At 44.9% G+C, this 26,713-nt stretch overlaps 2 protein-coding genes across 2 annotated transcripts in view; one reads left to right on the forward strand and one right to left on the reverse strand.

The window, feature by feature from the left end:
* T265_15213 (hypothetical protein) overlaps positions 1–1,586 on the reverse strand; it is a gene marked incomplete at both ends in the record, with an annotated part of 4,756 nt that extends 3,170 nt beyond the window's left edge. The window contains 2 exons of the mRNA XM_009177069.1: positions 239–441; positions 1,501–1,586. Coding sequence (XP_009175333.1) covers positions 239–441; positions 1,501–1,586 — 289 coding nt within the window. The remainder of the gene's footprint in view (positions 1–238; positions 442–1,500) is intronic.
* The window catches only part of T265_10635 (hypothetical protein), a gene marked incomplete at both ends in the record, with an annotated part of 69,773 nt that overhangs the window by 15,725 nt on the left and 27,335 nt on the right, over positions 1–26,713 (forward strand). The window contains 9 exons of the mRNA XM_009177068.1: positions 5,276–5,429; positions 5,544–5,582; positions 7,551–7,652; positions 11,682–11,913; positions 15,676–15,724; positions 18,251–18,511; positions 20,021–20,220; positions 20,784–20,917; positions 23,276–23,367. Coding sequence (XP_009175332.1) covers positions 5,276–5,429; positions 5,544–5,582; positions 7,551–7,652; positions 11,682–11,913; positions 15,676–15,724; positions 18,251–18,511; positions 20,021–20,220; positions 20,784–20,917; positions 23,276–23,367 — 1,263 coding nt within the window. The remainder of the gene's footprint in view (positions 1–5,275; positions 5,430–5,543; positions 5,583–7,550; positions 7,653–11,681; positions 11,914–15,675; positions 15,725–18,250; positions 18,512–20,020; positions 20,221–20,783; positions 20,918–23,275; positions 23,368–26,713) is intronic.

A 26,713-nucleotide genomic window follows, 5' to 3' on the forward strand; every position in this document is an offset into this window, starting at 1 on the left:
TGTACGGCAGTGAAGCATCGGTGTTGAGCACTGATGTCATGCTGTCGATGATGATGATGATGATGATGATGATGATGATGATGATGATGATGATGATGATGATGATTTCGTAACTGGAAGCGTAGCTCTTCGTTTGTAATTTCTATGCCTCCGAAACTCTAGTCGCTGGGGCGGGGGCGACAGATCTCGTATGGTTAGGGATCTCAGTGGATTTCTTTGACACATCTACAGCAACCACTTTTGTCCTTCTCGGTCGCGGTATCCTTTCTAGGTATGCCAGTGAATTCGTCTAAAATAATAAAGTAATCGTTCAGCTGTAACTTTCTTCCTGTGTCTAGCTGCCATGGCACCTGGAGGAAGCACGAGTGCTGGGATACTGCCAGGTCGCCCAGGCCTAGACAGGGCAAGTCGAGTGGCAGAAGTCGGGTTCGAACCACGGACCTTCCGGTCAGTAAATTCGTGCTCTAACCACTTGAGCCATCTCGCCCTTAACTCGCTAGATGAGTGAACTCGTCTGGAATGTCCCGGAGGTATTCAATGCTTGATGCTTGATGGAAGGTGACATGGTGTATACCTGGGTCCCACTAGTTTGATCCACTGTTTAAGTCAAGGCCACAGACCGAGCTAAGCATCCCCAATCGATACACACTATATATGTACCGTAAAGTTCCCACCAGACAGTACCACTCATCAGCTGTCGGGACAAGTGCCACAAGCCAACGGCTTCCGGTTCAGTTAACAGCCACAGTATCGTGGTACTGTATCACAAATAGTCCTCCTAAACTCGGAACCGAAACCGCTTCTTCTAGGAAAAATAAGATTCGTGTCACACTGACCTGCGTAGCCTCCGTCCAACCGAAGACAGTCAGTCATTTTCTCTTGGTCTTGCGTGATTTCATGTCAAGTGGACTTTCTGTAAAGCGATACAGCTGGATAATTCAGAAAGCCTTTTCAGGTCCTGACATTAATTGAAATCAACGTCAGGATGTGACCTAACGAGTATCAGATTGTACTTAATGGGTACAGCATACTGAGTTATTTCGAGTCTCTTGATCGTGTTCGTTACCGTCGGAGATGCTTTAAATTTCCATGTTGACTTTTTTGGTTGCTAGTCTGTGTGATATTGCGCCAGAAATTTCGCTTTCTGACAGATTATGAATCTGGACTTGCTGATTTTGGCGCCAGTGTGGTTTTTGCACACATAAACGAGGGTTTGACAAGTGTGTGTATACTAGGATGCCGGCGATCTTGCTGATTTTGTTTATATTTGACGTCACAAATGAGAGGAGGACAAATACAGTCAAATATATATTATCACAATGATATTGTGACCTGACTGGCAATGATGTGACTGAAATGGAACGACAGACCGCCAGCACGCTCATGTGCGTTGAACCCGTTAACGTACAGAATGATTGTCATTTTTTTTATTCCGGGCTTCACTGCCCATGGAGTTCTCAAGGGGCTTAATCAACTCTCGGTAGTAAAAATAATAATAACCATTCCGCTGTAACACCCTTTCGGTTCACAGCTGCTACATCACCCGAAGGAAGCACCTGGGCTGGGATATTGCTAGCTTGTCCAAGCCTAGACAGGAGTAGTCAAAATGTAGAGTTTGGGTTCGAACTACAGACCTTTCGCCTCAGCCACTGAGCTGTCCAGGGCTCCAATCTCTTTTCTCATGGCAAGTAGAGGCTCAAAACAGAATAAAATTAGGTGTGTAATTATTGAAGATAGCAATTTTGACTCAGGTTGCATTGATAGCTGTTGATTTGTTCGCTGAGCTGTTTCCAAACTTATCTTTACCAGTATAGTTAGCATCATCAATACCTTGTTAGTCGAACGTGTTGTGGATGAAAGTGCCTGAATTTTCATGCGCCCATTTGTAATCCCTATACTTCCTGCAAAACCGTGGTTGATTGTTGATAGCTTGAGCGAGCCTTCCTAATGGATGGTTGTTTGACCTGTCTCCTGATTGGCTAATGTCTTGATTACCTCTGGACGCACTGATGATGTCAACTCAGCGAACAGAACAATGGCCACCTATGGTTCTTGCCGGTAGCTGCATGTTTTGAATTTATAATCATTCTACCCTAAGGTACTTTGATACCCGAACAGCTACTGTAATTGAACTGAACAGCTGTGGATGACTTTCCCGTGTGTAAGTTTACGAATGTGTGAAGATCGTCTGACAGCTATAGGGGATGAGGAGCGGTAGGCGTCTGCGACCGTGTATCTACTGGGTAAAGATTTTGAGCTTGCTGTGTTGGGCGTTATGTGTAAGTGATGAGGATGATCGGTCCACGTAAGGCGTACCCTGTGGGGTTACTTGTTAACCTGGGTGTATTAGCTTAGTCCTGGTGATGTTTTAAACAGGTTCCCGTTGCTGGAATTATCGTTACCACCAATCCATTTACCGAGTGGTCCATAAGATTCATCTCTTTGGTTGTCCCAACGGTCACACCCTGCTAGGTGTTGAAACTAACTGCTTCTCTCAGCTTCCTGCTTTAGTCACTAGGATTTACCCGACACCTATTCAGCTCAGCTGACACAGATTTTAGTACCAGTGGTTGGCGTGTGGAGCGTCGTTCACAAGAGGTTGTCCGAGCAGCCGGTGTGACAGACATCTTTGGGACTTTATGTTAGCCGTGGGCTTTACGTGTACGTTTCTTCTGTGCAAATGGACCACAATAATACGAGCAGTTTCTACACCTGTTCAGCTGCAGATCGCCTGTTAGCAGGCAGAGATCTACAGGTGATCATAGTGATGATGTCCTGAAAAGGTTTAATAAACAGAGCAGCTCTACTGACATGTTTTCCTGACCAAACGACGGGGGGCAGAAATTAGAAAACAGCGTTGATGATCTGTGCAGTTCCACTTGAGGCGCGATCCATGCTTGCAAAGATATAAGGACCTTTTGTGTCTGACACTTTCAGGAACTTGAATCCTCAAACGGTCATCCGTCATCTAGCGGTTAGTCTTACAGGTCCGTATAACTGTTGCATTGTGGGTGGCCCTCTACGGGTTACGCCTGCACTGAGCCTGCCAGACTACGCGATAGGGAGAAGACAGAGAACTCGGGACACGGCTGTACTGCCAGGACAAAACATACAGAGCGTCTGCGTAATATATATAGGATGACTAAATCGTCAAATATGGTCCTTCACTTGTTCGCTCCGTATAGCCAATGGCGGTGTTCCGGTCGTGAACAGTCTCAGGCCCACTGCGCTGGTCGTATGTTGCCAAGCCGTGTTTGGTGAGCTCCGCCAACGCACCTGCTTTCTGGACGTGTCGTACCGATGGTGACCTTGAGGATGCGTCATTCTCTGCACATGTACTTATCCCATGTCTGGGTGCGTCCTGACAATAACTCATCGAAATGTAGTGTGGAAACATCCAAACGATTACAGGAATAATTTAGATTTTTCCGGCTACCTGTGAAACTCTAGGATTTTGGTAGCGAAACGAGTCTGGGGGAGGAAACCCCATTGAAAAAGTGTGAGAAGTCGCGGCTTTGGAATGCTATGTAGAGTTACCCTAAGTTCTGAAGCCGTGAGGAGGGAGCTTCATGATGCGTTCTTTTGGAGATTCAAGCAGACTGTAACGCGAAAGGTTTTCCTGTGTTCTTCGTCTTGAATTCCCAGTGCTCCTAACACCGTTGAACTAACTTGACCCACTGGCTGGCGAATGATTACTGTGCGGAAGGCATGTTTGCTTGGTGGAATTCCACTGATTATATTCAGCGTCATTCTCAGTTCGACAGCGTGGACTGAAAGCAATCGACAAGAAATATTTCGATACCGTGGTGACTCAATTTGCTTATCCATGCTGCTTACACTCAGTGTGGTAGTGCTGCTTTGTTGCAAAATGGAAAACTTAACGTGGATCGATTACGTAAAGTGATCGCTTCTGTACGGTGTTTCAGCGCCAGCGGATCGAATGACAGAAAACTTCTACCACCCTTTGATTTTTAAGCTCAAAGTGGAACGGTTTAAGAAAAAATGTGAAGTACAGTGTCGCGCAGGTTCTACGTTCTTACCATGCACACAGCTTGGCCGCACTGCAGGGGCACCTATGTAGAATGTCGTCATCATGTCCCAAATGCTCCTTTCATTTGTTCCAGTCGGACTGCAGACTGATTGGCCAGCATGTAATTTCTACTTCTCGCATGGGCTTACTCAGGCTAGGCTCTCCTGGGTATCATTATTGTCCCTTTCACCTAGGACATGTCTACGCTTGTCGTCCAAGATCGAAGTTTGGTACTCGGTGGGTATTTCGTTTGGATCGGTCTCATACACAAGACTACACGGAGTATATTATAAGCATTTTCATCGTTTACTGGATGTCCTGTTGAACGATTACTTCCGCCCGTGTGTTGATACCTTTCGAAGCATAGAATGCACTGTAGTTTGGGAAGAACGACCTTCTCGAATGTCACTGTATGTACGTAGTTCAACGTTTTTGGGGCGAGAGCTATGTTATCACCGATTTCGGATACCTTCCAGAAAGTTCGTAAGTTTGACTATGTTTCAATCCAGACTAGATATCCGCTTCCTCCAATGACTTGTCAAATGTTATAGTCGATCTGGACCCAATTTTTAGTAAGACTGGTGCTGTTAGTCCGGTTATCCTGGTTCTTATTCGCTCGCATTTCAGGTGTCCTGCTTTTTGATAACCCACTATTTCCCACGCGGTGCAGTTTGCGTTTTGTCTACTGTTTGCTCAGGATTTTCATCCGTAAGCTGCGACATAAGTCCACTGCCCCGGAGTGGTCGTGTACCAGTCACGCTGTATCAAGCCCACGATCATTTCGGGAGGCCACGAATGTTACATGATCGATATCACATATAGATAGCACGCTCTGATGTCTTGCTGTCCAGCATCATGATGACGATGCTGATGATGAGCATACTCTGTCTACACGTAGGGTTCTCTTGATTCAAACCACGCGCACTGAGTGGAACAACCATCCTCTCATTGGACGACACGTGCCCATTATCATAATCATTTCAGGATTTAATTTACCGACGATTTTGTTATGAAACTTGTAGACACGAGGTGTGGAGACTTGGGCTGAGTCATAAAGGCCCGTAAAAGCCTGAGCGTGTGCAATCAGTTCACTTTTGTGTCACGTGGTTTGTCCGAAAGAGTCAGCGCTATCGTTGTTTTCAATTCTAATGAAATAAACCGGTCGATTTTGTTTCTGCACAGACCAGTATCTGTCATCTTTTTGAAAATCACCCATTTGGCTTCATTTTTCTTTTCCCCAACTAGCTATCTTCGTGAGTGCTTAGGCGTCATGGATCACTTTGGGAAATCCATGAATGATCTAACCAATCGAGTTAGCCTACTACAAAAAGTCCACGATGCCCAGAAACGTCGTCTGATCGACACACGTGAAGAGGTTCGCATCTTGTTGGAAAAAGATGTAAGTTAAGATGCTTTTGATTGACTAGGTTGAATTCGGGGTCAGTATGGTGAACAGTGGTCAGTGTGTGAACCCTCATAACTATCTCATCTTTCCGGTCTGCTTCTTCAACAGCCCTCAACTACTAGTCGAAAGCCCCGTTTACTCGGTCAGGTAAACAAGGTTTAATGTTGTCTGTGTGGGTGAGGCGCAATTTGATAAGATTGATCTGTTTGAAACAATCGATTGCGCGTTTCCCTTCTATGTTGTGATCATCTGATGGTACTTTGCTTTGGGACATAACTGCTTACTTTGAGTTTGATTGTTCTGTAAATAGTTCGAATGTTATGGCCCTTCAGATTCACGTTCGGATCGGTAGCCGACCAGGGAAAGTCAAACGAATCCAGTGCAATCAAATTGATTGCTTTTTTTCGAAATCACTTTACTCCATTCTGTGGGGCTGTAACATTATGGAACAGCACCCACCCACGATTACTTTCTATAATCTGGGAATGAGTCCACACAGCTCTCGATGCATGGGTCTGCAGTAATTTTTCGAAAATGCGTAGACTATAAGCAGTCCGGATCGTCTGTGGTTAAATTAGACGTGTTCGGCAACTGGCGTTCCCCCCTTAGGTGGAAGCTTGCATACTGTTAAGCAGGATATAGCTTGCAACAATGTGCTCCGCGATTGTTTAATACCTCGAGACAATCTGGAGGTTAAATCAAAGGCTGTTGGTCGATTAGTCGTTGGAACCCACTAGCGGCTTTTCAGTTGTTTATGTGTAGTCCTTTGCCACCTGAAAGTACATTGGCATACTTGATTCACCTGGCAGATATGTCGTCGTTAGCCAGATGATTTTTAGAACGTGTTTTTCAGTCATTGCAACCGAAACCTGTTGACAGTGTGTCTTGGGTGCCTCTTTAAATGTGTATTGGAGGCTTAAGGTAGTCAGCTCAAACTGGAATCGTGCTAACATGATCTGTACAGAACAAGGACTGACTGGCTCGCGAAGAATGGAGGTTAAAATTTGGTTGTTGACCACTCTTTTCCGTACATCGCTCCAGTAAGTTTTCGTCAAATCGGTATCTAGATATTCCGGAGTTTCTCTGTCTGACACACACATATCAGACGTCAACCACTCGCATTCTGCGACCCAGTACGGTTTCAAGTTAGGTTTCGTAGAATTTCGGGCGTTCGGATTCCTGGTTGATTTATAATACAGCTGATCGCTGTGATGTTTCCATCATTGAATTCCCATGGCGTTCATTGTAGTTAGTCCGATGCGCTTCTGCGTACAGTCAACGAAAATCAGATGCATTTGTAACTAGTTTAGGCAAAAGGTTTTCTTGGCTGATCGTTACGGATTTCCGCACTTTTTCACATGTCCTGTACTTCATCTAGCCTAGTGGTGCTCCACTGTTGTAATCTAGGTTCGTGCTTGATGACCCTACCTGTTTTTTATTTCTTGGTGTGTCCCCACTCGTACAATTGATTACAGTCTTGTCGATAATATATCTTTCATTGTTCCTGTGCGCCTTTCCTTAATTGCTAACATCCTGTTGGCGTGTTTTATCAGAACAGGCATGCCATCCCTTGTGTAGTTGTTGTTATCTTTTGTCCGTCTGCCGGTGTTGTGGGGCGATTTCTTGTCGATTTTCGGTCGGTTGCTTTCTCCCCATTGTTCTTATCGGTTATTCATATCTGTCAACTTCATAGACGCATGATTCATCCACTCCCGTATCACTATACAGTTTTTGCTTTGCTATTTTACTGGAGTCTGCTTGCAGTTTTCCTTCGTCCCGCAAAACTGTCCCGAACACAAACTACATTACTTGCTCTACTCCGCACTGTTTTCAAAATTAATCCGTTCGGAAGATAGTGTTAAAACGCGTTCTAAGTCCAGTCGTTTGATGTATAAAGCTGCTGGTGACGAACGCATCCGTTTTTTCCCTAAACACTATCTTGTTTGACTTTTTTCGGAAAACATGCTCGCGTTCTCTGTTAGCCGAATTTAAGATCTGTTCACAAGACACTCCTTGTCATCCAACATTTCCGTTGACATCAATAGCTCAGCGCTTCCGGTATCGTTCCAATGGGAGTAAAATCGGTTGACATGTTCCCTTCTTGCCTAATTACAGACATCCCAGGCTGGAGTCACGTATGCTGCGCAACCAACACAAGTAAACCGTGCGTACGGGACAAAGAAGAGCGGATTTTTGTTGAAAAAGTCGGATGGAAAGGTACCGTCGTACCTACTCTGTTTGATCCCAACAAACTATACTCACCGTTATCCTTGATAAGAAGCTAATACTCTAATTTCGTGTAGAGTAATTACGGATTATTTACCGAAAATGTGCAGAGGGATAGTTTTACGGAACTCCAGTGCTTGGGAAACCGGAGGGGACTGAGATTTATATAGGGCTTCTCATGTACAAAGAGAAACTAGTTTCGTGGCTGATGTGGGTAGGTAGCGACATGATTTTCACAACTTCCGCTCCCCGAAAGGCAGGTGTCGACGTGGTTCAACGGTGAACGCGTGAAACTGCTGACCGGTTTGTAGCCAGTTCCATCTCTTGTAATTGCTCCTGGCAGTGTCTCCGTCATGATGCTTCCTTCGAGTTGAATGGCAGTTATGCACTGAAAAGATGTCACAATATTGTTCTTATTGAGAACAATGCTGGCGACTGCTTGTGCAAAACTGATCTTTAGTTCGCTCACTGAGCTTACTAGGTTTGTCGCGAGTCTCAACCCAAGTGAATTCATCAAGCCTGAGAGAGCTCAGTGGTTGAGGCACGAACCTACTGACCGAAAGGCTTGTGGTTCGAAGCCAATCCCATTATTTTGACAGCTTCTGTCTAGATTTTGGCAACCCAGTAGTATTTCAGCTCTGGTGCTTGATCGCTTCAGCTGACATGATAGGTTGCCACCGAAAGGGTGTTATAGCTGAACGATTTTTACGATATTTGTGGCTGATGAGTTGTCATCCTCGTTAGTGTTGAGCACAGTGCACTCGACGTTATTCAACAAGAAACACCGGTTCGGCGATGTTTCACTCCACATTCGTTATAATTACAACTTTCCTCAAGACTTGAGTGACTGTCCTATGCCACTGTTTTGTACATATGGATTGGTTCGAGTTTCCATGCTTTCTTCATATGTTTTTGATGCCTAAGTAAAACTGAATCTTACGCTGGACCCTTCTGATGTGCACATTTCAGCACAGTAAGTTTTCGCTTCACTTTCTAAGGATTTCATTAACCCCTGGGATTACCCAATGAATTACATGGAACGCTCCAGTGTGCCAGTAAACGTACATCCATGATCTGTTAAACGATGATAAAGATTAACACTTGGTCTCTTTTATAGCCGACTTGGATAGTTCATCCAAACACCTTGAAGGCCCGTTACAAAAACTCACTAGAACCGCAAACTGTTGTCCAAAGGGAAACCTGTGTGCTTCTTTCCCTGTGGCCACCGTAGCCATATTCGTACGAGCGGCATTCTGCTTAATGGCTTCAGCTTACATCTGCCTGAAAAACAATTCATCGTCAGCCTGTTGCGCATTGCTGAGCGTGAAACATGTACACTTGAGGAACACGGGGGGATATTGTGTTCCTACTACCATCTGTTTCCTACCAGAGTGTCTCCTTAGAATTGGGCTATGGCCACATTTAATCAAGCTAAACTATTCGCTCAAAAACGAATTGGCTTTCACACACCTGTTGTATGTGGGGATCTGGAAGATCCTAAATGTGTAGTTCGTTACTCCGAAATCGATTTTATCAAATATCAACCCAGCTGAATGGTGGATAATTAACAAGTTGCGTAATGAGATCCCTTGTTGTTCCGGACCGCGTAGCTGGACCAAATGTGGTCCATCACCGGACTAAGTGCCTGCTTGCAACTCGACTGCAGAAGTTGGTCATTTGTTTGTGATCTGTGTAAATTATTCGAGGCTTAGGTAATATTAGGCAGATAGAGAAAAAAACACCTATCAACGGGTCGCCAGTTTAACAGAAGGTGTATTATTTTCAAAGATTTACAGAAATCGACATGGGACCAATTGTGCTGCAAAGAACATACCATCCCCCACATCGGGTGGATGTTGACTGGCTGAGAAATATGAACACGAAAATAAGCGTCCTCAAGTGGAGTTGAAATTTCCGAAATTTCTGCATACCAGATAGTACCCTGGGTATAATATCCTTTAGTGTATAATTACACGATAATTGATATTCGTTTTGAAGGAACTGGGAGAATTTCGGCGTATTTTCTGGGAAACGTAGGTAGTTGTTTCTAAAAGCAAAATGCATCTTATTTTTCGGCAGTTGTGCTCCTAGTTTGTCCAGGATGTGACACGGAAATTTTCACGATAGAATTTGGTTATTGGATATGTGTTAGATGGCCGCGTTTCACAGATACGAGGGGAATAGCTGACCTGCGGAAGCCCGTGCAAATACTCGACAGGAATCATGATCGTTCTTCGAATGTTAGAAGCGACCATGGTTTGGTGGCTCGTCTAGTCCTGGACTCATGTATGGTCGTTGGGTCATTCCGTTGAGTCATTCTTTTTCTATATTTTATGTAAACTGTTGTGTGCAGACGCGTCAGCACTCCTTGTGCTAAGTTCACCATCAAACCATGGATGCTTTCGTACTTCGGAAAAGATCTCCACCACCGCTTTTTCTATATCCCGAATTTACCGAATGAACTTTCCCAGGGATGCTTCTGATGCCCCAGTTCAATCAATCAGTCAATATATCAGGTATAAACTGTGTACCATAGGCACATTGGTTTGTGCTAAGTTCACCATCAAACCATGGATGCTTTCGTACTTCGGAAAAGATCTCCACCACCGCTTTTTCTATATCCCGAATTTACCGAATGAATTGGGTAGCTATGCATAGTATACGACAGCTTTGATACACGAGCTCCACTGACTGCGCAGTTAGTCCATTTCTGCTAGTGTCACTACCATTGGTGAGATGAGCCCCGAGGTCCTCACCCAGATAGGCGGTAATTGTCGATCCGACTAAATTTACCGGTTAGTGTTTTCATACTTCGTTGCCAGGTCATACAATATCCACCTCTCGGTTGCTTCCATTCAGCGCAGGGCTGAGTGAAAAGACGATATTAGGGTTTGTGGATTACATGTCCTAACCAGCGTAACCTATGTAGTGTGCGTAGTTCACCTATCGCAGGAGAGTTCCTTCTTCCTGAGACCATCTGGCGTACATCGGCATTGCTAATCCGATGTTTCCAGTAGACCTGATCAATGCTTCGGAGACCTCGATGCTCAAACATGGACATCTTTCGTGCATCTTCTGTGTGTAGAGGCTACGTCTCTAATCCTAGTCAAGGAAACGTTATGCAATCTTACTGGCTTGGATGATACTTTTCAACATGTTCTCTGTGAACGACCGCTACGGGTTAGTTAGAACCTACAAAGAAACAATGGATTACCAGGGCCCGCAAAGTTGTTTGTGTTGATAACTGCTCTATTTATCGACGGATAACTTGCGATGATGACACTGGTAGACGTGATCCATTCATGGGACCGGTTGCACGCACTGAGTGAAGCTGCCATCTTGGGGGGAGATGGCCCAAGTGGTTGGAGCGCGAATTTACTGACCCGAAGGTCCGTGGTTCGAACCCGACCTCTGCTTCTCGACTTCCCCAGTCTTGGCTTGGGCAACCTGACAGTATCCCACCCCCCGTGCTCCCTTCGGGTGGCATGGCAGTTAGGTATCGAAAGGATGCTACGGCTGAACGATTGTTTTGTTGGTATTGCCATCTTTAGTATGTGATCTTTATTTCATCAGTAAAACGAAAAGGCTTATCATTCTTCCTCATGTCTGATTGCCTTGTATTTCCCATTCTGGGTGAAGGAAACTGTAGCAGTCTGAACCAACGTACTTTACACGGGGTTTGTGACTGACAAGCTGAGCGACCCACCGCAATTACAACACTCTCTGTGCTTGGTGTAGTTCGGCTGTTTGACCTGAACAAAGTATTCAGTGCCCCTAGAAACTCCCCTTACTTTGCTACTGTTTGTTATGTTGGAACATCGTTTGAATGTCTTTGCGGTTTACTCTGTCATGGATACTCAAGTGTTTTTCCATAACATGAACTGTCAGAATTCCACTGTCATCATTGTCCTATTGATTGTTTTCCACTTTACTGTGGCACTCAGATTATTTTGAAAAGCTCATTTTGGGCACCATTAACTTTGTGTGACTCCCCTTCATATACCTTTTCTCGCGTGGCAGGTAAAGCGTGTGTGGCAACGGCGCCGGGTTCGTATTGGAGATGGAGAGCTGTGCCTTTACCACGCGGACGAGAGCAAACCTCCTGTAAGACTGACACTTTTAACCTGCCAAGTTAAACTACCAATGGATGCTGCTCCCCAACAGACAGTAGACGGAGGCGATACTACTGCGGGTGGATCAGGCGTTACGCATTCTGGTTCTGAACTACGAAATCATTTCGATCTTGTTTCCAGTAAGTTCTCATACTTCTCCATATCATGTCCACAATGTCCTGTTATTCTTACCGTGAAGCCTCTCTGCTGCATGTTTCAAAAGACTACGACGTCCTACCGACCAATTTCGGTTAGCTTGCTCCGATTCCTGGTCTAACTGCCTAATGGGTTATCGCTTTCCATTAGCGAACGCTAGTCTTTCTCGCACGCCACTTTTACTGTCCAGATGCGCTGCACACCTTTCATAGCGCACTATTTCGTTACTTTTTTATTTCATAGCGATTTCGTTACTTTTTTATTCATTACTTGGGCTTCGTACACGGCTGTGGAACAGTTGTTTGCCACCGATGATCGATATGCCGGGGTTTCTGCTTTGACGTTTTGCGTATTAGGCCGAGGTGAATTTTTGTGTAGTGTGGTCTAAGACTTACTACAATGTGAATGTTACCATCCCTTTGTCGTGGTAAGTTTGTCGGTTAACAACACTAATATGTGAGGGATAATTTACAAACCGTACTATCTTTTACCCAGAAAGTTTTTTCTGACCTGCTTTACAGATGCAAAACACAGGCGTCCCCAAGCACCCATAGGACTGCTAGCACACATGTTCATGGCCAATGTAACAGCGTGCCACCTTAATTGCGCAAACAAGACTTTAGTCGATGGACCAGTTGTTAAACCTCATAGTGGCTAGATTCTGGCCCCGTCCTATTCCAGCTGTGTCTGTTTATTCAATATGATGTGCTCTTACAGAGTTTTTCTTCATAAGTAGGTGCACAACGGAATTAGTGAAGTTGTTCCTCATTCTATGATGTGCTTCGAGAAAACGAAAGCAGGATGGTAGCACACTTCATACTCAGTGACTGACCATCGTTGTCTCCGAAGCAGCCGTGTACTGAGTGGAAGTGACTGAGTGATGGATAGTTTATTACTGGAAACGAAGTAGACGAACACCAACAACCATTAAGCTTAGCCGGATCAACAACTATCGCCTCTCTGGATGAGGATCCCGGAACTCAACTTACCAATGCCTAGTGACACTGGTAGAAATGGCCCAACCGCGCAGTCAGTGGCGCTCGTGAATCAAGGCTATCGCCTTTGTTGCGTAGTTGCCGAGTTTCCGGAACTAACTGACCATGTCATCACCTCCAGCGTTTGTCTATATCTTCCACACTCCACCTTCCGGTAAATGAAGCTTCAGCAGCGGGAATCAACGTGTCTTTGCACATGGTTTTAAGGCTGACTGACTGAGTCTTCCATACTCCAAGAAACTTCATCAGGTTCTCTTAGGGTTGATTGAAAGGGCGAGTGAAAGACCTTCGAATTTAGCCGCACAGTTTTTGAATTCCCTTGGGAGTAACACCGAAAATCAGCGATAACTATCGCACAAAAATGTGCCGTGCACTTCACTGCAGCTTTGCTTACCAGAAAGGGTAAAATGAACGTTGGAATCGGTGTTTTCCACACTATCGTATCCTGATGATAAGAATGTTCCCCGAAATCTAGCAATTCGTTGCTGCTTCTTCCCCTACTGTTCATAATAGATACAACAGTCCTTCTGGAAGAAGCTTCATTGATGGAAGGCTGCTCTTCTGGGGGGTAGGGTGGGGGGTCCCAACAACATCTTTCGTATCTTACCACCACATATTTCAAACTCCGTCCAAAAGGAACTCAAACCCCTTTTTTCTTTGGAAATCGACCCGGAGAGGCTATTATATATAGCAAGCACCACCAATGTGCCTTGCAGCAGCATCATGGCCGAATCTGTTTGAAAAATTTCGAACACTCCGAGATTCTAATGTTCAAAATCCTCCACCCTAGCTCTTTGTGGGTACTAGAAGGTGAACGATTGAGGTGAATTTTGGTAGGATCACGTTGTACCGTTCTATCTGGCTTTGCTGTCACTAATCATCCCCATACCATGCATGTTAGTTTCTTTCATGACGGTCGACTCGACGTTCAATAAATTTCCAATTTGATTTAGTGAATCCAATAATGATGTCACCGGTGTTCATAATTTCCACCTCAGGCGTCATGAAACGCGGAAACCCTTGTTTAGTTGGCTCTCTGTCGACATATTTTAAAGAGGTTCTTGTGTCTCACGTGCTCTTTGTCTGGTTTTCTAAATCTTACGGGAACGAGAACACACCCGTTACATCCAAGAAACACTGGAATTCTATCTCAGTAGCAGGTTTGTTAGTGCATGTCACCGCTGTAGAGACGGGCAGCCTCTGGAGCTTTCCGCTTTTGCTCAGTAATGACAACAAGAGCCATCGACTATAATCGGGAAGTAAACAATCACACGGTTAATCCACGACCGATGTCCACTGACGTTCGCACACGGGTAGCCCTTATGTCTCTTTACCTATGGATCCACACGAAATTGGTCATTAGTTGGTCCCGACGGTAATCTTGAATATATGACACAGTCCATGTCGTACAACTGAGTTTGACTGGTGTCACCTAATCCTAATGTCTATCTCAAGCTGTGTGTGATGATAGCGCAGGGTGCATTGTCATCTGTTAACCTGTTTTCACAAATTTGGTTAGTATCACTTCCTTGGCTGCCAGCTAATCTCAGCAAACAAGCGAGTACGTCTAAGTGCGCCCACAGAAGGGATTTCAGGCCAAAATTTCCAGAACATTGTTGTGACTGTTTCTGCTAGGAGGACCGTCGTTTCTTAATTGATATTTTTGCCAGTAGATTCACATGACCATCTAGAAGAAGGGAGGGGGTCGTCATCGCTTTAATTTGCTGAAAATAATCGCGGTCAGTGAGGAAATCCACATTTTCAAGTACCATCCAGCTCATGGATCTATTGCGCCTAACTTTCTGAAAGTTTAGACACCCGAAGGTTTGACGAATGTGACGTTTGTTCTAAGGGATTCGATATGTCTTTCTAAAATACCGCTGAATTTTGTTCACATGTCTTATATTTTGGTTCGGTTTTCCAATAACCAAATACCGCATTCCTCTTATTTCCTGTCTAGCACTCGAACAACCAACCGGTTGCTGTTTAGAAAGACACATGTGTGTTGGGGACATGAGACTCCATGTTCGGAGATGTCATTCCGATCATACCTTTCTCTCCGACATCGATTGGGAGCTTGGTGACGCAGTTCGATTTACTGCCTACCACGCATGACCAAGCAGTCCTTTAAAGTTTCGGACAAGTGATGTCATTCGTTAAAGTGACTAGGGTTCGAATAGTCTGGAGTGCATTCCACTGATGCATAGTTTTAGATGGGCTATCTGACTGCCTCAAGTTTGTTATCCCAAATGACAGACGCCACGCGATTTTCTGTCTGGTTTTAACGCGTCACATTAGATTGTCTGCCGCAAATTTTCCTGGCCCGTAACGGTGACCATGAGCAACTGGGTAATTTTTATGTAATCTGTGATGGCCGACTATGGTTTCCTCCTGTCATACTCCAGGCCAAGTCGCTACATGCTAGCAGTCCCACAACTTAACTTCCCATCGAGGGATTCTTTAGTGAGGCTTCACAAACAACGCCACCAATAACCGGCCTCCCACATCTTTGTACCGACAACTTACCGGAGGTTTTCTACTTGTGCTCGCTTCTGTGGTAGGTAATTCAGGCGAATGAAGGTTGGCTTTCCTCACCGTGACAGGTGCCTAGCTCGGTTTCGTTCACTTTATTTGCGATTGTCGACACACAGGTGCGACAGTAGTTGTTTACTCTTTACTTCCCAGCATATCAGTTGCTTCTCTATTTCACATCTATTCCCTGCGCAATTTTCCACCCTATTAATCTTACAGACAGCCGGACGTATAATTTCCAAGCCGAGGATGACCAGGAATTCGAAGAGTACGTCCCTGCATCCAGATTACTTTTGAACTTATGCTGACTGGGACTGGTTTCCCGGTCCTCCTCAGTCATTTTTGACTTACCGCTTTACTTTGACTTACCGTTTTATCTGTTTTAAACGTCTTGGCATTATTTTCATTGTTTATTATTACTTTTATTATTATTGAACTCGATATAGCTCAGTGGTTAAGGCGCCATCTGAAGCATCGGAAGATCGGTGGTTCGAACTCAATCTCAGTATCTCCAATGCTTCTGTCTAGGCGTGGGCAACCTATCGGTATCCCAGCCCTCGTACCTCTTTCTATTGTCACGTCAACTAAGCACTGAAATGGTGCTACAAGTGAACGATTATTAGCATTAGTATTAGTACTGCTATTTGGGAGGGTTGGCTCATCAGTATTGCTATGTTGGATCGATTTCTCATGAGCTGGTTCGCTGTGTTCAAGTTTGACCCACACGGACCTCAGATCGTTGGATACAATTAGTGCCCGTTTCATTCATTGACTCTGTTTCTCATCTGTATCCTTCACAGCTGTATGGAACTTGGTGCCACAGTGTGGCAGCTACTAGAAAGTATGCTTAAATGATTATAAAACCATTGTACGTCGTTGCTACCATAAATCCAATGGAATCTAAGATGCAGCATCTGGCGCCTTGGCCTGCGGAGGCACTACACACACATTTATGCACATTTACTTTAAGTTTTTGGCCGTTTCACCCCTGATTATGAAAAGACTAACAATGCCACTTCGACTAATTGTCAATGCACATAAGTTTAGAATGTCGCGTGTATTCAATTCTCAACAAAGCGCATGAACCATCTCGGACATCTTTGAATACAATTCACCAATCCAACTCACTAATTTCCCAGTGCTAATGAACTTAGAAGCAGATGAGCAACAGCTCCTTTTTCGGAGACCTTTATTCAGTATGCACTGTGTGGATCGGTATAAACACAGCTGTATTTTAAGAGCCAACATAGAGCTATTCTGTTTGTGGGTAGTGTGAGGAGATTAGGGTTTTTTAAGGAGGTTTCGTCCTGTAACTGAAGCCAATCTATGCTGGAAAGCCGAGAAGCACTGTACAGCTGTTTCATCCCCATTGAGAATCATCGGTAGTGCGCATCTTACGGAGCTCCGAAAAGTCAGTGCGCATCTTACGAAACTCCGAAAAGTCTCGAACCCGCGACCTGCTGGCTAATAGTTTGAACACTTAACTGTTCTGTCCGATTCCCTTTGGTTTACACTGCGTACAGAGCGTTCGACTGGTTGCGAATTCAGTGAGGCGCAAACCGCATGTAACGTTAGCTACAATGTGTGGAGATTCGTCCTGCTAGTACAATGCCACAGGCCAATCGGATATCATCCTAACGCTGAATTCAGTTGACCATGTGATTCTACCAATTTGAGACGTGTACTGTAACCCATGTTCTGATTTCTTATCGCTGACAAGTTGGGACTTTGGTCAGCATTTGGTCGCACTCCGATCTTTGTTCCGCGTCGAGACAGATCAACTACACCACTGGATCTGTAAACGAGACTCACGTGCTCATCCTACACTCGTACTTGCATGTGACGCCCACTATCGTCTCGTTTGGCTGTGTGTGGGTTATTGTGTGAGGACGAGCTGCATTCTCAATGCGGCCGTTGAGGCCGTGTTGTAAAACAGAACACTGGATTAAATCTCTCCTTGTTCGTTAAGCTAAGTTACTTTTTCTAGATGCCTGTTCCTTGGAACCGAACCAGTTTCTTGGAATCAAACAAGAGGACAGGTAGTCTACTATGGCTCTCACAAACGGCTCGACTGTGCACCCGCTTGTAATATATGGGGTAAAAAGTTGAACTTAGCATTACTCATTTCCGTGTATATCGATATCTTTTCTGTAGAGTTCCATTTTCTATCAACTAATCAACGGTTCGTCACATACACGCCTTCCACAGCTTTTATCCCCAAAAGCTGAAACTTTACACAGGGGAAAAGGGATCCAGTTGCCGAATTTCGTTGCTAACAAGTATATAGAAGATAATAGATTAAAATTCGATGTGTTCAGTATTTGTTGCTTGCAATCTTGGTTTGGCTACTGACCAACCGAAACCGTTATTTTCCACATAGGGGCCAATTGAAGAAGAATCCACCGAAAGTAAAGATCAAATCTATTTTCATGAACTGTATGTCTGATTCATCATCACTCTGTCTATGCGCTTTTATGTATCCCATTCCAGGCTTTGTAGCTGGTCGTAGCTGAATTACTGTTTTTCCACTGACTTTATGACATCACGTGAGGGTACACAATCACCCAAGAGGACAACTTCCTGTGATTTGAATTTTAAAAATTACTACCAATCAGGAGAACTGATTCACTCTTTTGAGAGAATTCACTTCACTAGGCTATGATTCTTGTTGTTCTCCGCGGTGTTCTCTCCCAAAGGAAATTTCATGTAATTAGGGCCCTTGAGAATCCATCTTTGCTCTGTTATGCACACTTTTCTATGTAATTCGAAAGCGTTTTTTTTCAAATCCGTGTAGGTGGATCAGTGTGTTGAATAATGCAATGCAAGAGGAATTTCGTCGTGCTATGAATGTGAATGACATGGAGTCCGCAGAACTAGATGCTGCCGTTTTTGGGAGCCGAAATAATAATGCCGCAGCTGAATTTGACCCTTCACAGACTTCCTCCCCGCCGACGACGCGCTATCCTTTTGGAATGACTAACCGCGCAGGAAGCGTCGGAGCTGCTAGCCTTCGTGATAGTCTACCAGGAAGTGAGCATGATCCACTTGATTCCAGGTAATATGACCGAAGTATTGACTTGCCTTCTGTTTCTTTTGCTGTTTGTTCGTAGGCCCATGAAAACTTTTGTGAATTATTGCACACGGTATTCTCTAGTTGCACACGACTATGTGCGCCCTGGATGTACGTAAAGTAGGCGCACACAATTTCAGTTGCGTTTATTGTCAACCACCAGGGCAGTGTCATAGCTTCACCTTTAGAGAACACGATTATGCACTGCCTGATTTGGGCCATTGCAATGGTTCTTCTCACTTTACTCTCCTTACATTGACAAATTGGCACCGTCATCAGGTTTCCTCTCGGATTCCAACCCCTGCCGGCATTAAACTCCGGGTACAAGACATTCAGGGAACCACGAGGGTTCTATGTTAGCTTTCCATATAGATGGCGAAGGAACACTTTTGGAGTGATAGGATTGAGATGCGAACCGTCGTGATGTCTGATTCACCTGTTAGGACAGCATAAGATCACCATTTCGATTCTATGGCTTGGCTAAATTGGTTGTCGCCACCCGAAATGTTTGCTTAAGAAATCCAATCAGTCTTGTGATGTGAATTGGTTCTACGCTGTCTTTATTTGCGGGTTCACCGAATTCGAACAGTAATATTGGAGCTTGTCTTATGCTGACTTGTGTCGTGAAGTCAACAGTGACCGGCTGACTATATCAGTTGGTCAGTTTGATCGGTTCTTCCGTTTAAACATTGATGGGCCGTTCCGGTTAACACACAGAAATCAGAGTTGGTTGTTGATCGATTAAAATTACTTCAGTTTAATCCAATCTGTGTGTTTGTCGAGTTGAATAACCCTTGGTCAGCCGACGAGATCCGAACAGCCCATGATGGTTTCATAATGACATGTGGCGTTTTGGCTCCCACTGAAGATCATTCAGTCACTTTTTGTGTAATGGAGGTGAGATGGCTCAGCGATTAGAGCTGACTTCGCTGTCTAGGCTTGGGCAACATAGCATTATCCCAGCCCTATTGCGGTTGCATGGAAGTTATGCACTGAAAGGCTTCCCTGGCCAGATCGCCAATGATACGGAACATCCAATTTCGCCCTTCTCTTTTTCGTTAAGCTACTTGGTTAGCACAGCCGAGCATGATTAGACATTTGTGAACCGGGGATAACTAAGATGGAGCTGTTCTATCCGACGAAAGCAAGAGTAAAGGAACTCATTTTCACATTCATCGATTTTCTTTCAGCTGACTCCACGCTGTTGTCCCGGTTTTGATGTAGACTGATAGACCTACATACCTTTCATGTGGTTTCTTGCTTGCGCCTCATGGACCCCGTAGGCTTCGCGGATTCGGCACTTCCCATAATCCATTTGTTTTACTTGAAATATCACATTTTCCCGTTACTTGTTATTACTAATTGGTCTTCTGTAACTTTGCTTTCGACATCAACAGTACACCTCATGTTGCAGAATAGTCTCTCCTTCAGTTCCCATTCTATTTGTTCTGCTTTCTCTAAATCAGCTATCTCTGTATTACTGGCCATTTTCAGCTCACCCACCTCCCGTTCACGTGATAGTCGCTTGAGTCGCCTTGGCAGTGCGGATGCGTTGGGCGCCACAGATGTTATGCAGACCTCAACCTATGGTAGCTATGAGACACCACTCAAAGGAAAAGCACTCCATAGCACAATCCAATCAGTACTGAGGAACTGTCCTGGCAATGAGGTTTGCGCTGACTGTGATAGACCAGGTAATTTTCGGACTGGGGACAACAACCATTTGTGCGTTTTACCTACCACAGTTATAGTTTTTTCTCAGCTTGTTCTTTGTACTGTCCATCCATTTCAGTATGTGGAAACGGTACTGCGAGTCCGTTCCAGCCTCTAACGGGTTGCGTCATTTTGGTCAATCAGTGCCACGGTTCGGCTCCAACCCTTTTGACCTTTCGATCGTCTCTTGCTAGGCTAGTATCTCACTCCTCATATGCTTTCTTTGAGTTGTAAGGCAGCTGTCACAGCTGAACGATTATTGTTATTATTATTATCATTATTGTGAACGCTATATTCAACATTGTTTGCCATATCCCTGTGGATGCCAGTGTCAACCCTTGTGTAGCACAATGTGGAGAAAGTGGGGCACGTCTACCGAGGTGTTCTGACTGGTTGACAAACTGGAAAGGGCGGCTACCGGTCTTCTGATAGGTTCAGATTGTACTCCAAACCACTGTTTGAGTTCATTCCAAAGCGGACATTCGTGTGCATCAACTTGTGTTCAGGCAGTATCACCACTTGTCTCACATTCTCCTTTCCGTAGATCCGGAATGGGTGAGCGTGAACTTGGGCGTTCTCATTTGTCTTGAGTGCTGTGGCGCGCACCGCGAGTTGGGGGTGCATCACTCGCGGACGCAGTCACTTCTCATGGATGACCTATCGACCAACCAATTGTTGGTAAGTTTCATCCTCTTTTTCTGGTATTCGATGGAACGAATTTCTATGAGTCCTCAGGCTATCTCGGATTCTTGAGAAAGTCTTTTGCTTCAAGTTTATTATTTGTAGACCTCGCAGCTGTACACACATGACTGAATCGTTTTAACCAGCCATGTTCCGAATGTGAAAGATTCCAAGGTTCTATAACCTTGAGTCGAAGTATCAAATTTTCAATGAGTAACCCCTGTTGTGTTAGCTAGTGCTGCTTTTGGTCATCATCTTTGGCACTGCCTTGATATCAGCCTCTGACCCAAGTTGAACATATGGAACATCTTTTTTCCACTCTTCATCACTGGCCATTGCGAGTGGACTACATTCCACGTCTATCCGTCTTTGATCATCAATGCTTTCATCCTATTGTATATAGTTGGTGGAAGAACACATCAGTGACCATGTCACAAAAAGCACTTTCCCCCACAAGAGGGGATGCAGAATTTGTGCGTTGAGCTTTTTCGTATTTTTAGCCTATCCAATGTCCGACATAAAGATCATTGTCCTGATTGACCAGAGTTTTCATCTGAAGTACAGTTTCCCACACTCTGAAAAGAACACTTTTCCGACGGGAACACTTTTGGTCATTCCGGAAAATGACAATGAGCTGCGACTTCCAAGTTATTTGCGACTGCTACAATGATTATGACCACTAAGTGGACCGATGCATTTATTCACTGTGTAACTTGTCATAATAGAAATGGAGTGTTCGGCTTGTTCGAGGCTAGTGGAGAACGTTGTTTTGGAAGGGTGCTTCTGTCTAGCGATTATTTTTAATGGAGGGACGCACTTTTGCTTTTTCCTGTCATAGGCGTTACGTGGATCTCCAGCATGAGAGCGAGGTGCCTCGGTGGTTGGAGCGCAAATTTACTGTTCGGAAGGTCCATCGTTTCAAACTGACCCCTGCATTCCGACTTCTCCCATCTGGGTTTGGGTAACCTCGTACTTTGGATGGCATGGCATCTAGGCGTCGAAAGGGTACTACAGTTGAACCATCACTATTTTATTATTACCACGAGACCTACGTGTTTTGGAGCACTCATGGTTCTGTCTTATACAGAGATCAATTGCAAGAGGTATTGGCAGCTCCGCCACTGGAACCGTATCATCATTTCGTGTCTGTCTCGTCTACTCGTGGAGGTCCATTCTATATCAACCTGACCACCAATCAGTTCATAGAACAGTCCCAAACACTGCCGTTGTGGTTGATTTTACCCAATTAAACCCGTTTCAATTCATTTTGGTGTACATGAACAGCGGAATGGCTCAGGTGGTGGGATGACTCAGTGGTTAGAGCAGGTTAGAGAAGGCCGTCGTCCGAATCCGACCTCTACCTCTCGACTACCCCTATCTAGGCTTGGGCAATCTGGCAGTATCCCAGCCCTCGTGCTTACTTCTGGTGGCATGACAGTCAGGCACCGAAAGGTTGATGCAGCTGAACGGTTATCTACCTATTATCTGCCTATCTACCGTAAACAGCATCACTTTGCTTTTTTCAGTTTCTCCTCCTTACTTTTCCGTATCGTGATTGCGGCTGGTTTTTCTGTTTCCTATACGGTTTTCGTTGAATTCCATATTACTGGAGTAAGTTAGGCTCTTATTTTGTTTCAGGACCGCTTAATTTATACCAAACGGTCACAGTCAAATCATTCAGGATTCGTCAGACCCGTACTCACCTTGTCAGATTTTGGAATAGATACTCTAATCAGTAGCTCTCTTGTTGAGAGATGTACCCGTTGTCGGGTACACAACACAGCGATCGTAAATTCTTGACTTTGAATAGTGCTCTAGTGATCTCACCTAATTGCTAGCTTGGCCTTCCTACTTTATAGCTTTTTGAGACCCTAACAACCGAATTCCTGCTTGTTCTCTACTTCATTCGCACACATGCTTGTCATCCTCATCATAGAAGCTGAATTAATGACTATAGTTGAGTAAACGAGCATCATTTGAATGTGGCCGTGTGAACTCCGTGCTAGTTACCACATCTCAGTTTACCTTTACCTGTGTTGACGTCTAGTGAACTATGTGTTCTATGTCCTGACTGCTGGCAAATTTGGACATTGTCCTTACGATACGCCTATCCCCTAGTTGGCCGTCTTTGGTCAACGTTTATGTTCGTAGAAATTGACCACTAGCTGTCAGGTGATTGGTCCAATCCTTTTAATTGGCTGTTCACCATCTTGTCAGCACGCCTCCTCAACAGTCCTTGCCACATGTCCAGGAATGCGATCTAGGGATGAATCAATTATTCTTGTCTGATTTTACTCTGGACGCTGCGAATCATGTCACCAACTTTTTTTGGTTCGATTTTCGTGTGAATGTCAGTTACCCCGGTTCGTTGGCAATCGTGTGTTCAACGAGATATTCGAATCTTCACTGGGCAGTGGCGTTAAACCGAAACCTTTGGAAAATGTCACGTAAGTTGATTTTGGCTAAAATATCAACTTGCTTTTGTTGTACCGGCGGGGAGAATTCGTCCAACCCTCGGGTCGTTTCAGTAAGTCCGTTTATTCCGACTCGCGGCGGAAAACTAACAGCTGTGAGTGAATTATCGGGTTTCCTAAGTTAGACTGTCGGCGGTATTATCTGCACAGTTACCACTGAGTCTTAGGTATTTTCATGTTCGATAATCGTGACAACAGTGACCTGAGAAGCCCTTCTATAAAACGGCGTTCTCGAATCTTCTCGTTACTAGCCCTTCTCACGGTACTCTAGTCGGCAAATCTGCTCTACCCTCCGGGATAGCTTGTCTTCTTGCTTGTAGAGCAGCGGCGGTTCACTTTAAGAAACTCCGACAAATCATGATCAGTTTTTCAGTAGTCAATCAACGGATGGTAAATTTTTCTCAACCCGGCCTGATACTTGTTCGCAAATCGTGATCCACCTGGTGTCCCTTTTGCTACATGTGCCCATAAACGCGTGTGAAAAACCACGAAAGGAAAAGGCCAAGACTATACTCAGTAGACGCTGGTCTCACGGTGATGAAGGACTAGACTGCGTTCCTCTCCGGCCTTTCTCTTCCCACCTTTTGGGGCGAGATGGTCTAGGCGGTCAGCGCGCGAATTTACTGACCGGAAGGTCCGTGGTTCGAACCCTACCTCTGCCTATCGACTCCCCTGTCTAGGCTTGGGCAACCTGGTAGTATCCCAGCCCTCGTGCAACCTTCGAGTGGCATGACAGTTAGGCACCGAAAGGGTGCTACAGATGAACGATTTTTTCCTCTTCCGTTGTCGGTAGCGTGTTTTCCGTTTGCGTTATTAATCTTCTATGGTTTTTGGCAAAATTCCTGCATCATCTAGGTGCAAGCCAACGAGCATTTCGTATTCGATATTTGACACCGGTCTTGGAACAGTTCCTGCTGTTTTGTCCATTCACACAGGTCTCTCTGTTCATTGGAATCATTTCCAGCCGCGAGTTATTGCATGTTCTAAAACAACTAGTTGAAGATTTCCCCCTCGTTTTTACATACTCTCGCTTCACAATTGTTAGGTTGTACGTCGAAGGAAAACGGGAACGGGACTTGTCGTTGCTCGTAGTGCCTACCTTTGGATGGGAGAGAGATACTCTGGTGTGGTACTAGAAACCGACGAAACAGGTGTAGTGTGGTTTTTGGTGCATGGGTTCACTGAAGGCGGTGTCGCTTTTTTATTCGCGCCTTCCTTGTAACAATGACGGTAATGAAACATTGAAAACGGGTGGGTTCGAAGCATGAATATATCGGTTAGCAGCTCACGCTTCAATATCCAAGTAGTCTCAATCTCATCTGTTATTCCCACATGTTTGAAAAATGAGGCCGGTATAATGTGAGGCTTCCGGGGAACGCGGCCCTAATCTACCGTGATAAACGTTTTGTGCATCTCAGTCGTTGGGTTGTGACAGGGTGCATATTCGATGTCCACGATTTCTCTCCATAGCTGCTGTTGCCCACAGATGATAGGATAAACTGCACAGTTCGGTGTACTATGTGCGGGACGGGACTCGGGTTACATAATTGATAGATTGCTCATCTGCCATAAGATGTATCTCATCTCACCCTTGTCTCAGAGTTAAACTTGTTTCTGCATGGACGGAAACACTACCAAACTTCTTATTTTTGTGTGTTATTTGGTCCTTGCTGTGCACACTTTTGTTCTAACCACCAGTGCACAATCAAGTCGAGCCTTTCGCTTAACAGTGTGGGATTACCTCAGTCCCCATTCTCACCAGAAACGTCACAGGATCTCCTCATCCATGAACGCTGGTTAATTGAGTCACTTATCCGAAGCAAGTTACGGCTGATTTGGGGTCTGAGTTCAGATTGCGATGATAAGAGACGTCTAAATTCAGGGTATTTTGTAGCCGACATCACCCTTCATAAGTAGGGATCACACAGTTGTAATCTGTTCCTAAGGCACAGGCTTTATAATGACATATTTATGTTATATGTTTCCTGCGAGCGACAGGATCTAATAAACCTCACTTCCGCACGATGTCGTACACTGTCAGCAAAAGTAGTGAAAATAGATCTGGATGGTGGTACGAGCGTTAATCGATACACGTGCCGTCTGCTGAAACCAAGAGTTGGCGATATGAGGCGCTTACTGGGAACGATGGCTAGTGCGTTGGTTAATAGGCCACCGTGGACTGAGACAGAACATCGGTTCTCCCAGACGACGAAGGGGCATTCGGAAGACAAATGGATGGTGGCGAGCAATAGACCGGCGAAGTCAGGTTTCCCAAGGTGTATCTTTTTGAATTATGGTATAAGCTGTTCTAGACTCCTCCGCTTATCTTGAAAATTGGGTCTCAGTAGAGTTTCCGATTAGAGTGAAAACCGTTGTTTGGTTAACAAGCGGTAAGACTGGCACTGTGAAATTTTGTGCAAAAGCAGACAGCACTTCTGACTCGTAAACTTCATGAAGCCACTGTATTCGCACACGCGCGTCAATAAATTTTTTTCGAACAGTATTCTGAACGAACCATGTATAAGCCGATGCTTTTGACACAGCATTCAAAGCACCATGCACGTTTATCCATTCGATTGGCAATAAACCGGTCGGTTTCTGTTGCCTACGTTGTGATACCTCCATCAGACCATCACTCCTACCTGGCATTCGCCATTGTTGCACGTTCCAAGGCCGATCACCCCAGCCGATGGCATGACATCGCTTTTTGCAAGTGCCGTTGCTGGGACCACCAGTCCAGGACTTCAGTTCAACCCGGCGAACCAATCTGTACTGAGCAGTATGTGGACTACAATCACGGTAGCTATTTGTGTGTATGGGGTCCACGTTGGCAACGCAACCAGCCAGAATATGCTACTACTCTAATCTGTTGTGGATTTAACGTGACAACTTCAGTGCGATAAGCTATTCACACACAATGCAACCTAGCCTAATCGCGATTCATAATTGAACATTCCATAGACACTGAAGGCACTCACTGGTCCTAGAATAAAGACACTGACAGTGGGGTTCTACATTAATACCATGTATGGGACGGATACTGCAAAAGTACCATTGGTGTGTACAGTCTCCCGGATCCGGCGATTGCATTGGTTGACTCCTTTCGTGTTGTGTGCACATGTTTTCTCCAAACATTCCCCCCGTAGCAGTGACATTCGAATGAAAAAGGGAAAGTTTGACATCATTGCCTAGAAACGTTGCAAGGACGCACTTTTCTGCGCATTCGATGAACGAACCTGTTGGCAACGTTGTCATTAGGCTGCTCAAAAAATCCGCATCGGTTTACGTCAAAACCGTGATGCAGTATTTTTGTGTATGT

The sequence above is a fragment of the Opisthorchis viverrini genome (genome assembly GCF_000715545.1).
Source record: "Opisthorchis viverrini unplaced genomic scaffold opera_v5_400, whole genome shotgun sequence".
Lineage (NCBI taxonomy): Eukaryota > Metazoa > Platyhelminthes > Trematoda > Opisthorchiida > Opisthorchiidae > Opisthorchis > Opisthorchis viverrini.